We start from the raw sequence: 16,107 nt of genomic DNA, 5'->3' as shown, positions 1-16,107 counted from the left end.
TTCCCTTCGAAGAAGAAGGACCTGAAACAGAAACTGAAAACCGTAAACACAAAGCTTAGTAAGTCCCCCCATCATACCACATACCATACATAGCACATACTGTCTAACATATCCGGGTACTAACTACCCCTTCGGTCTCTTTCAACCGGTAACTTGCCGAGCATATCAGGGTGCTGGCCTACCCCTTCGGTCCTTTCGACCGGTACTTGCCAAGAATATTAGGGTGCTGGCATACCCCTTCGGTCCTTTCGACCGATACCTTGCCTAACATATCAGGGTGCTGGCCTACCCCTTCGGTCCTTTCAACCGGTACCGAGGACTATTTCACCCCTACTCTACCACATAGCATCCTAGTGCATAAACATAATATCATATACTGCCTAGCTTATCTGGGTGCTGGAATACCCCTTCGGCCCTATCGAACGGTACTGGGGTCTATCCTACCCCTCCTATCACATATCACATAACATCATAGCATACTAGCACATAATCATAACAGATAGCAACATACCAGATAATTATCACAAAGACAATCATCTCTACTATAACTCTTACTAGTGGGCCGACCTTGGTGCCTTAGACCCACTTCTACTGGAAGGTAACTCACCTCAATGTCGTGTAGTAACTGAACTATCCTCGGTGTTGGGATCAACTCTCCTCAAACTCCTACACATAACATCTCTTTTAATTACTCTTTCAAACTTATAACCCCTTTAAGGGTCAACTCTGGTCATTGGTCAAGTCAAATGTCAACACTCTGGTCAAAGTCAACCTTCTGGTCCAAGTCAACATTCTGGTTGACTCAATTTGCCGAGTTGGTCTGTCAACTCGTCGAGTCCCATAATTTAGAGAATCTTGAACTTGCGATCTAACTCGTCGGGTTACCCTCTAACTCATCGAGTTTCTCCTTATGACAGAATTAGGACTTTCCGTTTGAACTTGTCGAGTCCTTCCTTGGACTCGTCGAGTTCTCCTTCATACAAGTCGGGATATTTGCTATCAACTCGCCGAGTTCATCCTTGGACTCGTCGAGTTCTTTGATCTTCAAGTCCATAAACACGTCTAACTCGCCGAGTCATCTTCTAGACTCAACAAGTTTGCTCAGTAACAGAAAAGGTTGGGGAACTACGACCCAACTCGCCGAGTTCCCAAAAGTCTAAATCCATACAGTCGATTTTAGTCGGGCTTAATGCATCCAAAACGTAGATATGGCCTCCTAGGGTCGATATAACATGTAAAGTTACAAACTTTACGTTCATGCATGGGTTATCTAGCTCAAAAGGCCTTAAAATGAGGTTCACAAGTTGCATGGGACTCCCATGGCCATAAAGTTGGCACCTTTATGCCATGGAGTCCCTCAAAGGTTCCAGATCTGAAGTCAATACCCCAAAACATGCTTGCATCCATGAATGGTTCCGAAGTATGCTCCTTAAAGCCCTAAACTACTCCATGAAGAGATCTAGTAATTGGATAGTCAAGGTATAGACTTTATACCTCAGATGAACTGGAAATGGATCACAAACTCTGAATCTACTTGTTTCCTCTTGATCCCCCAAGCTTCCTCTTCCTTCTCAAGCTTCAAAATCACCAAGAACACACAACAATGGCTAAAAACACTCACAATGGGTTAGGGTTTCGAATTAGGATTTTCTGGACTAAGGGAGGCGATGAGAGAGGCCAAAATGGGGTGTTAAGGTCTTTAAATAGGGTGCAAACCCTAAAAATTAGGGTTTCACTCTTGTAGTCCTACTTGTCGAGTCGAGGCTCCTCGACTCGTCAAGTAGACTTCAATAGCCGCGTCCAACAATATTCCGTTCCTACTCGACGAGTTTGGGGCCTCCAACTCGTCGAGTCCCCTTGCAAAGACGAATAGTTCTTATTTAAAATACATACCAAGAATCGGGCGTTACATAAATATACACATAAAATACAATAGTTAAAAAAATGATGATGTAATTCTATGTCAGTGTAGTTTTTTTTTAAAAAAATAAAGTAAAATGTTATATTTGATAGATTTTTGAAAAAAAAAATGAAAACGGAATGCTATATGAACGTACTTTTAATAAGAAAACGTAAGGGCGCACGCTAGCACTCCTGCAAGAAAACGGCCTAGCTAATGCGCCCCTTATTGAAAAGTAATGTTCATTCCATCGTGGAATGGAATGAAAAACTGTAATATAACTCATTATTAGCTATGTAGGTTTTAATAACACAACTTTCTTTATTTAAATTACAGCTTATCAAAATGTCAATTGATTGATAGAGATTAAAAAAGAACTTAGGTTATTTAACCCTATATCCCATCCGACAATAGCATCTACAATCAAACGAAAACATAAAATGAAGTAAACCACCTATCACAAGAATCAACTTAAAACACATTGATACACAAATGTTAAAATGTAAGAACATACCCGTGTGGACATTGAAGTTTCTTGATAGTTGTTGGACGATAATATCGTGCATCACAAAATATCTTGTTACCCATTTGTACAGGGATCCACATATCGGATGAACCACAACTGTAATTCTTTTGTCCTGAAGATAGCAGGTAGTGGTATCTGCAAAAAGTAATTTGTAACATATTTTCCTTAATAATGTATATAAACCATAAGTTATGAAAATATAAAAATATAAAATAAAATAAAATACAAAATCAAAAATAGATAATCACTTACGGTAAATAAATACCCGTTGTTGGATGGGAAAATGACATAAAAGCCCTTAAGTTTTCACAAAAATGTCGGTTTTACCCTTGGACGTGTTTTATATCTAGTAAAGCCCGAAGTTTTGTTTAATTTGTTCATTTTTACCCTTGTAGCCGGTTTTCAGGTAACCTACCGGTTACCTAATGCCAGTAAAGCCCTTGAATTTTAAAAAATGTTCAAATTTACCCTTAAGTTTTTCAAAAATGTTCGGATTTACCCTTACATTGATTGTTGTTGTTATTATTATTATTATTATTATTATTATTATTATTATTATTAATACATTTTTAATTATATAAAAATATTTTATACATACATTTTTAAATGTATAAAAATATCTTATACACACATTTTTAAATGTATAAAAATATTTTTACTAATATAAATATATTTTTAAAAATATATGTACTTGTATTTAGTATTTATATACATTTGAAAACCCTAAATCTTCATCTATAATTGTTGAATCGACAGAAAAAGCTTGATAAAGTAAAAAATATCGTCAATGACTGATTTTGCAAAAACAAATGCTTCAGATCAATATAAAAAATGATGCATTTCGTGATCTTTTTTTGTGAACTTACAACAAACATAAATGAAGTTTACACTCGTATTTGACATTTCGTTATCAATTTTTGAGATAAAAATAGTTAATGAATGATTTTAAGTTGATAATACTTAATTTTTGCAGTGATCAAGTGTTTTTGTCGAGGGTTTTTTTAATTATATTTTGTATTTTCCATTTACGAGTGTTATTTGTTGATCATTTATTGTTATCTACTCACTATTAACCTAATATAGTTGAATAATAGAAGTTTTTTCAAATTTTATACTAAATCTTATCTGTAATTGAGTGTTTTTATTGAGGTTTTCTAATTACGAAGGTTTTATAATTGTTACGTTATGTTTTTAATTAACGAATATTTATTTTGCTTATCTATTTAGTATGATGTTTGATAATAAAAACATATTTATACTTGGTAATATGTACAAAAACATATAATTATATCTTTTATATAATATAAACCATATAAATATGTATTTTTATATTTATATGTATATAATATATTTTTATATGAAATAAATATATATTTATACTTATACCTACTAAATACAAATAAATACATTTTTAAAAATGTGTGTATAAAATATTTTTATACATTTAAAAATGTAATAATAATAATAATAATAATAATAATAATAATAATATGTATAAAAATGTATTAAAAAAGTACGAAATTTTTTTATTCATTTAAAAATGTATGTAAAAAATATTTTTATACAATTAAAAATGTAATAATAATAATAATAATAATAATAATAATAATAATAATAATAATAATAATAACAATAATACTAATAATAATAATCAAAATAACAATCAAGGTAAGGGTAAATCCGAACATTTTTGAAAAACTTAAGGGTAAATCCGAACATTTTTGAAAATTCAAGGGCTTTACTGGCATTAGGTAACCTAGGTAACCGGTAGGTTACCTGGAAACCGGCTACAAGGGTAAAAATGAACAAATTAAACAAAACTTCGGGCTTTACTGGACATAAAACACGTCCAAGGGTAAAACCGACATTTTTGTGAAAACTTAAGGGCTTTTATGTCATTTTCCCTTGTTGGATTCAACTTCGCAACAGGAGAATGTGTACCTAAGGGGCATGCTTTAATGACAAGTTAACAAAAAGATAATTTTATTAATTTGGAAACAAATACTCATGAAGAATTTAACAAACTACATGGGCTAATGCAAGAAATTTCAATGTACATTCTATTTCTTTCTTCTTGTAGCATTATACTGAAAGGTCTAGTATGCTCAAGAGTCATATTAAAGTGATATTGCTAAATAACATATGATACTAATGGGTCACACTAACAACAACTTGATACAATTGATTATTTATTAGAAATTGATTTTAATAAATATTCAATAAAACTCTTATAATTAAATTGGAAATTATTTTTTCATGGAAATAATAATTTTCATTAGCAAGTAACATTATATTATTTCATATGGCATGAATTAATGAGTCATGCACAACTTTTTGGACTAGTTGAAAACCTTTTGTCTTTTACTCAAAAGACAAACTTTATATTTTATAAACCTTGAGTTTATAAAATTTAAACTAACTTTCCTCTTTTTTATACAATTTTTGAAATTTGCATAAAAAGAAAATAAATGTATGGCTTTCTCAAAAGTATACATGTCTTTAGAAGCATGGGGGACACTCTTATGACATGGGGACAAACTTGTCTAAAGTGGAAGTAACTAATGGTTAATAACTTCACTTTATGCATATAAATAAGAGGCTTGCATTCTTGAATGGCTTGCTCATTCTTCTTCCCTTCTAATGCCCGAGAGCTCTCTAGGAGACTCTCCACCTCTTCTTTGCTTTGAGTTCTTGAAGATTACTTGCATATCTTTTGCTCTCTTGAAGTTTATATTGGTTATGAACTTCAAGCTTAAGGGTTTAAGAGTTTTGGACTAGCATCTACATCAAGTTGAGTCATTGTTGGTGTCTCAAAGGTTCCACATTCTTCATCAACTTCCAAGCCTCCCAAGAGGACCCAAATAACTACAAAGGTTGTTATTTCTTCATCTTTTCTTTGGTTGGTGTTTAAATCTTTCTATACTTTGCAAGAAGATCCTTGGTGGGTATAAAATGTTTATGTTATTTCAAAATTTAAAGTCTTCCGTTGCCATATTTTTCTAGTTTATGAAACTATTTTTTGAACTAAAGCCCAACATATACTTCCATTTTTTCTTATTACAACATTGTAATTCCCACAACATGGTTTACTATCAACAGTCTGAAAATGCATTTTTCTAGGATTCGTTTCATTATAATCACAGGGTTGACTGTACCCACCTATCCTGTTTCACATCCTTGGGACCATGAAGTCATATTACAGTTTCTGTTGGGGCCTAAGAAATGAGATTGAGATACGCTTTTCTTGTCTCCAACATTCTTTAGAAATTTGGTGAAGTGTACTCTAAGTTCTGATACAATGCATAATCGAGTTGGGAGATCTGTAAATTGAGTAATATATGAATTCAATCTAAAGCTCAAAGAGATTTGAAAGAAAAAGTATGAATCACCTTTTAACTTGTCTTGACAGTTTTGGAAGAATTGTTCCCTTCCTTCAAAGTCAAAAGCTCTATGGAAGTCTTTTTTGCTAGAACAGAATCACATATTAAAGATATAGATAAGTGCATAAAATGGAGGATGTTGGTAGTGGAGTCATGGAGTGCAGTGAGTTCTTACATATATTGAGTGCAAAAATCCTATCTCTTTTTCGATTTCCAATTGGTATTGTTCCACTGTTTTGTTGAATATGTATTTCAACTCTTCATTTGTTTGTCATTGCTGCATATCCATGAATCTGATAAGTTTAGATATTCAGTAATTCAATGAGAAAATATAAATGACAATGTGAAGGGCATTTTAGACATTTGACTAATGGTAAATGATTACGGCTATGGAGAATGATGCATAAGAAAGACCCTTAGCTTTACAGATGCCATGATCACCGATTGGACTGCCATCATCCATATAGATTGCAGGAATCATTATCAATAGAAGATTTGCAAAGTTTTCCTAATTTACATGTAAAATGGTGAAAATGAAGATGAATAATACCCAAAATTTACATGTTGATTACATAGATATTATAAAAGAACATCATTTTTTATAAATAATATTTACAATGTTCGATCCATTGTTTAGCACTTGACATTAGCTTCTGTTGTTGCTTTCATGGCTTCAAACCTTGGTTCCTTGGTCTGAAACTTCATGCCGGCATGTAACTTTATGTAGTTATCAAACAAAAATAGTGGATAAACCCCTTGTTCTTTTACACCAACAATTGTTTTGCTGGATAAATCACACCATCATTCCCGGGGTTGTAGAAAGATGCAATCGACATTCTTGTTCCATCTATTTGAGCCATAACTCTATGCATCACACTCTCGTATCTTCCATTGGTAATCATCTGTACGCGATCCTTATATATATATATATATATATATATATATATATATATATATATATATATATATATAAACCCACTTAATGGTATTTCATATTAATGAATTAATATAGCTCTTTATCTTGTTATATGTATCGACTTACCTTAATATGGTTTCCAAGGTTGATCACAATGGAATGTCGCATGGGTGGAGCATCAATCCATTCACCATCCTTGAGAAGCTGAAGTCCGAGGACTTTATCATCTTGAAAGAGCAAAATGATGCCACCAACATTCGTATGTGCTCTAAGTCTTTTAATCAAATATGGGGTAGGACATGGGGGTAGTTGCTGATAGTTTCATTTTATTTACTTCGTTTTATAGTTTATTTTATTTTATTTTATTTTTAGTTAATCTTCATGCATATTTTTCCTCTTCTTTATTTTATATCTATATCGGGTACTTTTTCTAGTTTTTTTAGCTTTATTGCAGATATTTGGAGGAATGGAGTGGAGTGTGAAGGGAGATTCGGAAGACAAATGAAGTTCGAGCGGATGATCCGGATTGTTGGAGCTTATCAAAGATAGTTGGATTGAAAATTAATGTCATTGGAGCTTACTTTGAAGATTATATGCAAGAAACTTGGGCCTTGGATGATTGGAAGATGAAGATTTTTGGATTATGGATTATTAGTTATGGTTGTTTAATTTGGGTTTTGATGATGATAAGAAGAAGATGGAATTGTTTTGGATTACTTGATGTTGCAAATGGGCCTCTAGGATCTGTCAAAGAAGTCAAAACAAAAGAAGACCATGGATCGTTGATGCGATAACTTTAAACTTTTTCATGGCACTCCTCCCAAATATTATATTATAAGGTGATTCTGACTGGGTGATTGTGACATATAACATTTATGTATGCTTAGCTTGTGTGAGTTGATCCCGTAGATTTAGCGATACCGATAATATCCCTAGGGCCCATACTGAATGTCATGCAAAACTGGTTAAATGCCCCTCTGGTTGTTTGAGTTTCTTCCTCATTGTTTCTGGTAACCTTGAGAAGAAATCATCATACATTATCTCGGTTGAGATTCAACTATCGTAGTATATTCGATGAATACCTATGTCGTAGATGTAGACATGTATTAGTATTGGTTCATATCTTCGGGGATGAATGGATTTTTTTATTGTATGTCAAACATGTTGTGTAAGCACATTGTTCGACCATCTTTAGGACACAGTATGTAGCACCTGGTTCCTGGTATGTATTTCAATTAAGTAATTTTGCATTTTTAGCCTGGGACTCGGCGAGTTGAAGGCCCAACTCGCCGAGTAGAAGCGGGATGAGACGCGTGATTTAAGTGATGGACTCGTCGAGTTGGGTCCCGGACTCGACGAGTAGGCTCTGACTGGACAAAACCCTAATCTGAGGGTTTGCACCCTATTTAAACAACCTTATACAGCCTCCCATCGCCCCTTTATGCTCCCAGAAACCCTCCATATCAAACCCTAAGTGTTTTGGTGCAAGATCTAAGGCTTTTGAGTGATTTTTGTGGGTTTTGACCTCAAGGAAGGAGGAAGAGCATAGAAGGATCAAGAGGAGACTGAAGGATTCGAGTTTGGTTCATCATTTGCAGTCTTTGAAAGGTATAAAGTCTGTACCTTGCTTGCTTGTTTGTTAGATCCCTTTTTGGGGAAGATTTAGGGCTTTTTAAGCCATATGAGGTAGCCAACCATGATTGCAAACATGGTTGGGGGTCAAGACTTCGGATCTAAGTCTTGGGAGGGGTCACAAGGCAGATTTGGGTTGCTTTTGAACTCAAGGAAGACCCCATGCAACATAAGAGCCATTTTAGAGCCTTTTAGGCTCAAAAGTCCCATGCATGCACGTAAAGTTCGAAACTTTACGTGCTAGATCGAGCTTAGGGGCTTGGATCTATCTTTTGGTCAAAGGTTATACATCAGAAATCGAGGATTTAGGGTGTGGACGTTATCGACTCGGCAAGTCCGTTCTTGGGACTCGACGAGTCCAAGACATAAAGTCCCATGTCTGTTGAGGGTCAAAAGAACTCAGTTGGGTGTTAGAAAGGTTGTAGAAGGTCCGAAGGAGTGACCCAATGTATTGGACTTAGCCTTAGACCTGGAGTTCATGGGACTCGACGAGTGCTAGAACAGACTCGGCGAGTCCAAGGCAATCTCCTTATGGTTGAAGATGAACTCGACGAGTTGTTCATACAACTCGGCGAGTCAAGGTCAGAACTTGTTCATCAGATGAAGGTGAACTCGACGAGTTGTTCATACAACTCGGCGAGTCGGATGAAGGTTCATTCGATGTTCATATCGAAGAGGAACTCGTCGAGTCGTTGCTAAACTCGACGAGTAGAGTCGTGGATGAGGACAGTTGAAGAGATAAGGACTCGACGAGTTGGCGGCCCAACTCGGCGAGTCGGGTCAACTGGAAGTTGACTTTGACTTTGACTTGGACTTGGTCAGGGTTAAAATGGTCATTTTACCCTAAGAATAGATTTCAGACTCTGATTAAGTGTTTTGTGGGGATTATAGCCGGAGGATTTCCGGAGCAGCAACAGACAGAGATTTCCCGCACAGATTATCAGCAGCTACTCGTTCGAGGTGAGTTACCTTCCAGTAACGGTGGGTCTACGGCCACAATGCCGGCCCACCAGTAGGAGTTGTATGTTAGATGATTGTCTTTGTGATATTCATCTAGGTTCGCTACTACATGATATGTTATATGTTGGCATGATATGTTATATGTGATAGTGGTAGTAGGGGGAAATAGTCCCCAAGTTCGGTTGTTAGGACCGATGGGTAGGTCGGACACCCCATATATGTCCGACAGTATGTTATGATATGTTTATATGCTGGCATGATATGTTATATGTGATAGTAGTAGTAGGAGGTGAAATAGTCCTCGCATCTCGGTCGTAGGGACCGAAGGGTAGGTCGGGCACCCCAGATATGCCTGACGGTATGTTTATGCTATGATATTATGTGGTAGTAGTAGGAGGTGAAATAGTCCTCGCATCTCGGTCGTAGGGACCGAAGGGTAGGTCGGGCACCCCAGATATGCCTGACAGTATGATTATGTTATGATATGTGTGATAGTAGTAGTATGGGGTGAGATAGTCCCCAGAGTTCGGTTGTTAGGACCGAAGGGTAGGTCAGCACCCCGGAATGGCTTGACACGGGTAGGTCAACACCCTAGAATGGCTTGACACGGGTAAGTCAGCACCCCAGAATGGCTTGACACGGGTAGGTCGGGCACCCCAGAATTGCCTGGCAGTATGTATGCTATGTGATTGTATGGTATGTGATATGATGGGGGAACTCACTAAGCTTTGTGCTTACAGTTTTAGTTTTGGTTTCAGGTACCTCTTCGTCTAAGGGGAAGGAGCCGACAGTGTAGCAGCGCATCACACACACATGATTTCCGCATGGAGTTTTCTGGGATTGTACTCTGATATGTTATTATTTTATGACTTGGGTTTTCAGACATAATGCATTGTTTTATGAGATGATGTGTTTTCACAGTATTTTCTTATGAATGTTTTTATGAGTCAGTTAATTAAAAAGAAATTTTTGGACTTGAAAATTGGGTCGTTACACGGTAAGGCTAGCTTTTTCGTTAGTCTATTTGAGGTTATGTTGCCTATGTAGTTTCTTTTATATTGGGCGATGGTATCGCTTGTCTCAATGTCAATAATCTGATAGTTCTTACCCACTGATGGCACCAATGTTGCTACGTAGACATCTGGGTGCGTTGTTAGCGGCCTCCGTAAGGATTTGTCCAGAGAGCACTCGAGATATCACGCTACAAGGAATAGAAAACACTAGGCTAGGAAGCAACACTGAGGGATGGACCCCGATATTGCTCTTCGATGCCTAAGTTAGATGCCGGATAAGTAAATTGCTAGGAATTGCTGATTGTTCTCGTTCTCTTTTTTTCTTACCTCAGTGCCATGTTTCTAAAGGTAATTATAGGCTTCCTTATATCTTAAGGTATAAGGTTTTACCCGGTCTTTCTTTATTACATGGACAAAAGGAAGTTGCCTTATGTGTACCGGTTTCTTATTTTATTGCTTATGATATTGCCTTTGCGTTAATCCAGGGATATGTTGCTTTTATTTGTTGTGCTTTGGTATTATCCTATGAGTCTAATTTTGATCGGCTGTCTTTTGCCACCGTATGAGTTGGGATGTGGTTGGTCGGGTTTAGATCGACTTATGATGGATTATGCTCGTGATTGGTAAGCTTTCCAGGCCGACCTAGTGGATGTAGGTCGGTAATGGGCTTAATTGATTGACCGGTCCGAGTACACCATTAGTAATATATTGGGTAGTGATGGGTGATGAGTGATGAAAAATAATGAGGAGAGGCTATGACTTTACTGGTGATGTTGCAATGTAGTCATCTAGTAGAATATATAGGACGACCACATACTATTCTAGACAAGTTTGGTGAAACATGGACATGCTTGCAACCTGTAGGTGTTTATAAGTCATACACGAGCAGAACCTGTAGGTGTCAATCAATCCTACATGGACAGGTCTTCGACCGGTGGATGTTAAATGGACCATACACGGACAGGTCTTCGACCTGTAGGTGATAAATGAACCACACACGGGCAGGTCTTCGACATGTATGTGATAAATGAACCACACACGGGCAGGTCTATGACATGTAGGTGTTGATGAACTATATATTCATGCAGGGTAATCTATTTACCCCTCGGTTGCTTTATTGACTTATATTGCTAAGGAATCCCCAAAGCGGTATTGTCTACTCAGTGATCTTTTAAGATAGGTCCCACAAGATCATCATCTTAGGATCAGGGAGTGAGAATAATAAGAATGAATAATCAGGTTATTTGTTTGATGTGAATTATACAATTAAGACAATTAATTATAATATTGTGGTTTGAAAACCCTATGTGCTCACCAGGCTCTCAAACTCAACTCACTCAGTTTCTTTGTATCACAGGTAGCGGTACGAAAGTACATATATAGTGATGTTTGGATATGATGAGAGATTCGAGGAGATGTAGGCCATTAGTATAAAAAGATGTTGTAAGGTCTGTTAAGACAAGTTTATGCTCATGTTTGTATCAGTTACAACATCCCAAGTTTTTTATATATTAATGAAAACTATTTCTTCGAAATGCTTTGACATTGATAATATCTCATATTCAAAATAATGTTTTGGGAACAAATTCTGCGATAAAAGAAATATTCTGAATTAAATAAACATAAATTTTTTTTTTTTAAGAAAAAATAATGAAAGATGACGATTTGATGTATTTTGGTGAGCCAAAATGTGAGTGAAAACTAAGGTGACAATTGAAAAAATAAATGGTAAAAGGTGAATACTATACGCGGTAACTAGGTGAAGAGACGACTTATATGAAATTAAGTTCGCAATTTGATGACCAAATCGTATGAGGACTTGTAGCTACAGAATTTAGAACTCTGAGGGGTAATCCTGTGTCTTTTGGAAAAAGTGATTGGCTAATTTTAGAAGGTTTTGAATAAAGAACCAACACAATAGTAGTCTAGAAGTTTTCTAAAGATGTTGACTCCCGATCCTCCTCCGATAAATCATATGCGTCCCAAGCCTTCGTTGCCAACTCCCGCACGCTACCCTCATTCCCTTCGCCGCCACCAAACTCTGATCGACGATGGAACAACAACATTTACTCTCCGTTTCCGATGAAGTATTCGTCAACGGCGGCAAATCATCACTCACGCTTTCTGTCGACGGGATACTCCAGTGGTTGGATGGAGGTTTAATTCGCCGGTGCTTGTCTGTAGAGAAGGAAGTTCTTGGATTCTCAAAAGTCGGACGCCTGATCACAATTAGGGCACTTGTTCAAACTGGCGCTGATCGATTTTGCTTCGGAAGTAGTGCCGAAGGATGTTTGACGAGGAAGAGCTTCGTATTTGAGGCGGTGACGGAGGATTCGTTACGGAATTTATGCGAGAAGATTCAAGGGTACATCGATTCGTTAGGTAATACATGTGATTTTCTGTTCAACTCATTAGGCTATTCTCCAATGTCATCAATATGAACATGTAGCTAAATTACACATAAAAGCTTCAACATGGCGTTGATTCACTACGAATTGACTTGTACTTTGTCCCATGTAAGCAAAATATTTCTATTCTGCATAACTTAGAGGCTGTTGTAACAGGTCGACCAAAAAAGCTCTTCATATTCGTTAATCCGTTTGGTGGGAGGAAATCTGCTTCCAAGATGTTTACTAATGATATAAAACCAATACTTGAAGATGCTAACATCGAATACACATTGCAAGGTTGTTTCAACTTCTGCCAATTTCGTTTCTGTATCATAATGTTGCTTATTGCCTTTAATCTTAATTTCAGAAACAAGATATCAACTTCACGCGAAGGAAGTTTCTTGTTCGTTGGATCTTACAAAGTATGATGGTATAATATGTGTTAGCGGGGATGGCATATTGGTTGAGGTTGGTTTGTTACCTCTTTTTGATATATGAATTTCACCTTTTTGCTATATGAAATGTAGGCCAGAAAACATCATGCAAATCTTTTGAAGCAATTTATTAATGTCACTTGAAAAAGTTATAATGTTTGGCTTGCTGTACCCCATCTAGTTTGGGATAGAAGACTTGTAGATGTATATCTAATTATCTAGTATCTACTATTGGGGAAATTGCAATAAAACCCATGTACTTTCTACTTTTTGGCAAATCAGTCCCTACAACTTTTTTAAAGCAAATAAGTCCCACGGTTTCTGATGGCATATGGGCTGGAAATTGTAAATTGTAGTAGGTTGTGAATGGATTGCTTGAAAGAAAAGACTGGGCAGTTGCACTCAAGATGCCTCTTGGAGTCATACCTGCAGGTACCTTTCTTCATTACAATTTACAAATACAATATTTTTATTTTATTTTATTTTTTTAAAAACTTACACAAACAAATGTTTATGAAAAAGGTACTGGGAATGGCATGATAAAATCCCTTTTAGATTCAGTCAATCAGCCATGTACTCCAGCTCATGCTACTCTTGCTGTAGTTAGAGGTATATACTTACTTTACTTTTACTTCGCTAAGTTTTTCTATTAAGTCATTCTTTCTGCATTTTCAGTCAAAAAATAATTACTCATATTAAGATTTCTCCACATTAAGTGAAAAAGAAACAGCATCATATATATATATATTTTTTTTTGTCAGGGCATAAACGGTCTTTAGATGTAGCTACAATCTGGCAAGGAGAGACTGCCTTTTTTAGCGTCTTAATGCTTGCATGGGGTATACAATAAATACACTGAACTCAAAACTAAATTTTAATAAATAAATATTCAGATTGTGATTCTTTTGACTTATGGAATTGGGTTTGGGTTTGGGTTTGTTTTCTTCAAGGACTTGTATCAGATATCGACATCGAGTCCGAGAAATATCGGTGGATGGGAAGTGCTCGGATAGATTTCTATGTAATTCCAAACCTTTTCTCTCTAAAATTATTATGAAATACCATCAATTTGTATGTTAATTGGGTTATTATTATTTTAAAATAAAATTCAGGCTCTTAAACGAATTCTAAGGCTGCGAAAATATAATGGGAGTATATGTTTTGTACCTGGACCCGGGTTTGAAGATGTGGGAGAGTCGAATGATTCGTGTGTTGATTCTATGGAACCTCTTATTGTGCCACGTCAGCATGGTTACCAAGGTCCTAATATTGATTTAAAGAATTTAAATTGGAGAAAGATTGAAGGCCCGTTTGTTTCTGTTTGGCTTCATAATGTTCCTTGGGGTGCTGAAAACACTATGGCTGCCCCTGATGCCAAGGTTGATTTCCCTCTATCTATTTTATGTATTAGCATATTCTTTGTTTCAATACTTATTATAATGGAGGTTATTTTGGTCTTTTCAGTTTGAAGATGGCTATTTGGACTTGATTATAGTGAGGCAATGCCCAAAGTTGGCCTTGTTGTCCTTAATGTCCGAATTGAACAACGGGGGCCACGTGGAATCACCCTATGTTGTGTACATCAAGGCGAGTGCAATGCATCTTTCATCTATGTTTGTTACACATATCTAGAGAGGACAGGACAAACTTTCTAGGGCTATTTTAAATGACAAGGACAAGGAGGGCATTTACGTCTTTTGCATATAGAGATAAAAAAAGGAATCTACACGATTGCATTTTTTGTTGTCAGCACATGTCAAACACAGTATAAGGCTGTCATGTCATGTTTTGTCCTTGATATGTTTCAGGTGAAAGCGGTGATATTGGAGCCTGGGCCGAGAACGGATGACTCGATGAAAGAAGGGATTATAGATTCGGATGGGGAAGTGTTGGCGAGAGGGAAAGGAACTTATAAATGTAACTTAAAATCATTGATGGCGTATGATAAGATACAAGTTGTTGTGGACCAAGGTTTAGCCACTCTCTTTACACCTATTTAAATTTGTAATAAACAAACTCTATTTATGTTTTCAAAATGTAAATAATAGAATACAAACTTGGTATTCAATACAAACCAAAATGAAGGTGAAAAAATAAATAAATCATTTTTAAAATCATACTTATGAAAATTATTACTATATGTTATCGCGTTCTTGTTATTGACAATAGCAAAACTATAAACATTTTTTAAAAAAAAATTTATATAGCCAATGGGTTAACACACAAGTTAAATACAATAGCTAGCTAACTTTGGCAATTGATAACGAGAACAATTTAATAATACATTGAAACACGTCGCTGTTGATTTATGCAACAAAACAATTATACATTATTCTTATCACATAATGGAATAACATTATGTCGACCACAAAAAGCTTTACAAAACACTTCGATGTACTCCTGAGCATGTATTTCAATTTTCTGAATAGGCATGATAATACTCGTTATGATCCTCCGATTCAATTAGTAAGCTTTGAACTTCTTACCTTACTAATGTTAACTGGTTCTTCCAGATCTTAGAGGGAATTCAGCTAACCGGAAACCTGAGATCACGACAAGCACACTATAATACATATGATTTCAATCTTTTTTTTTTGCCAGCTAAAGATATGTCGAGAACCATTTCAGAAAAATCAAACAAGCCTAGAATCAAACAAGCCAAGAATTAAAAAAGTTACCCTATTTTTTATATCTAAATAGAGATATAGACTCATGAATCCAACATACTACAAAATCTACACAAGTTTGGTGGATCTTTTACTCTTATATCGACAACTTCCAACCCACATATGCAAAGCTACACTCTTGATAATACCGTCGAAAGCCATTCCACACATAGCTTTATAACTACTAGGTCCACAATTTCCGAAGATGATAGTGAAGCCAAGTATTAGCAGATGATGGCCTTAATAAGTAAAAAAGTTCACTCGAAGGCCAAATCCATGTTTCAAGTATG

The 16,107-nt window shown here is 36.0% G+C and overlaps 1 protein-coding gene and 1 pseudogene across 2 annotated transcripts; one reads left to right on the top strand and one right to left on the bottom strand.

Annotated features, from left to right (window-relative positions):
* Window positions 1-6,066: 6,066 nt before the first annotated feature.
* LOC145104907 (1-aminocyclopropane-1-carboxylate oxidase 4-like) lies at window positions 6,067-10,665 on the bottom strand (annotated as a pseudogene).
* Window positions 10,666-12,261: 1,596 nt separating this feature from the next.
* On the top strand, window positions 12,262-15,172 carry LOC145107222 (sphingosine kinase 2-like). 2 transcript variants are annotated; one of them, XM_079044062.1, is made up of 10 exons: window positions 12,262-12,709; window positions 12,892-13,014; window positions 13,085-13,185; window positions 13,511-13,587; window positions 13,678-13,760; window positions 13,913-13,990; window positions 14,102-14,172; window positions 14,264-14,530; window positions 14,616-14,738; window positions 14,960-15,172. In XM_079044062.1, exons 1-10 carry the CDS (start codon window positions 12,379-12,381, stop codon window positions 15,149-15,151), a joined length of 1,446 nt encoding a protein of 481 aa, XP_078900188.1. In that variant the 5' UTR covers window positions 12,262-12,378; the 3' UTR covers window positions 15,152-15,172. The 2 variants fall into 2 exon arrangements, with proteins under 2 accessions (XP_078900188.1, XP_078900189.1); XM_079044063.1 differs by lacking the exons at window positions 12,262-12,709; window positions 12,892-13,014 and having other exon boundaries at window positions 13,508-13,587.
* Window positions 15,173-16,107: the final 935 nt, after the last annotated feature.

Source organism: Lactuca virosa, chromosome 4 (assembly GCF_052849685.1).
Source record: "Lactuca virosa cultivar CGN04683 chromosome 4, Lactuca_virosa_CGN04683_v6, whole genome shotgun sequence".
Lineage (NCBI taxonomy): Eukaryota > Viridiplantae > Streptophyta > Magnoliopsida > Asterales > Asteraceae > Lactuca > Lactuca virosa.
Note: the sequence above shows the minus strand (reverse complement) of the source record. Positions and strands in the feature narration are given on the sequence as shown.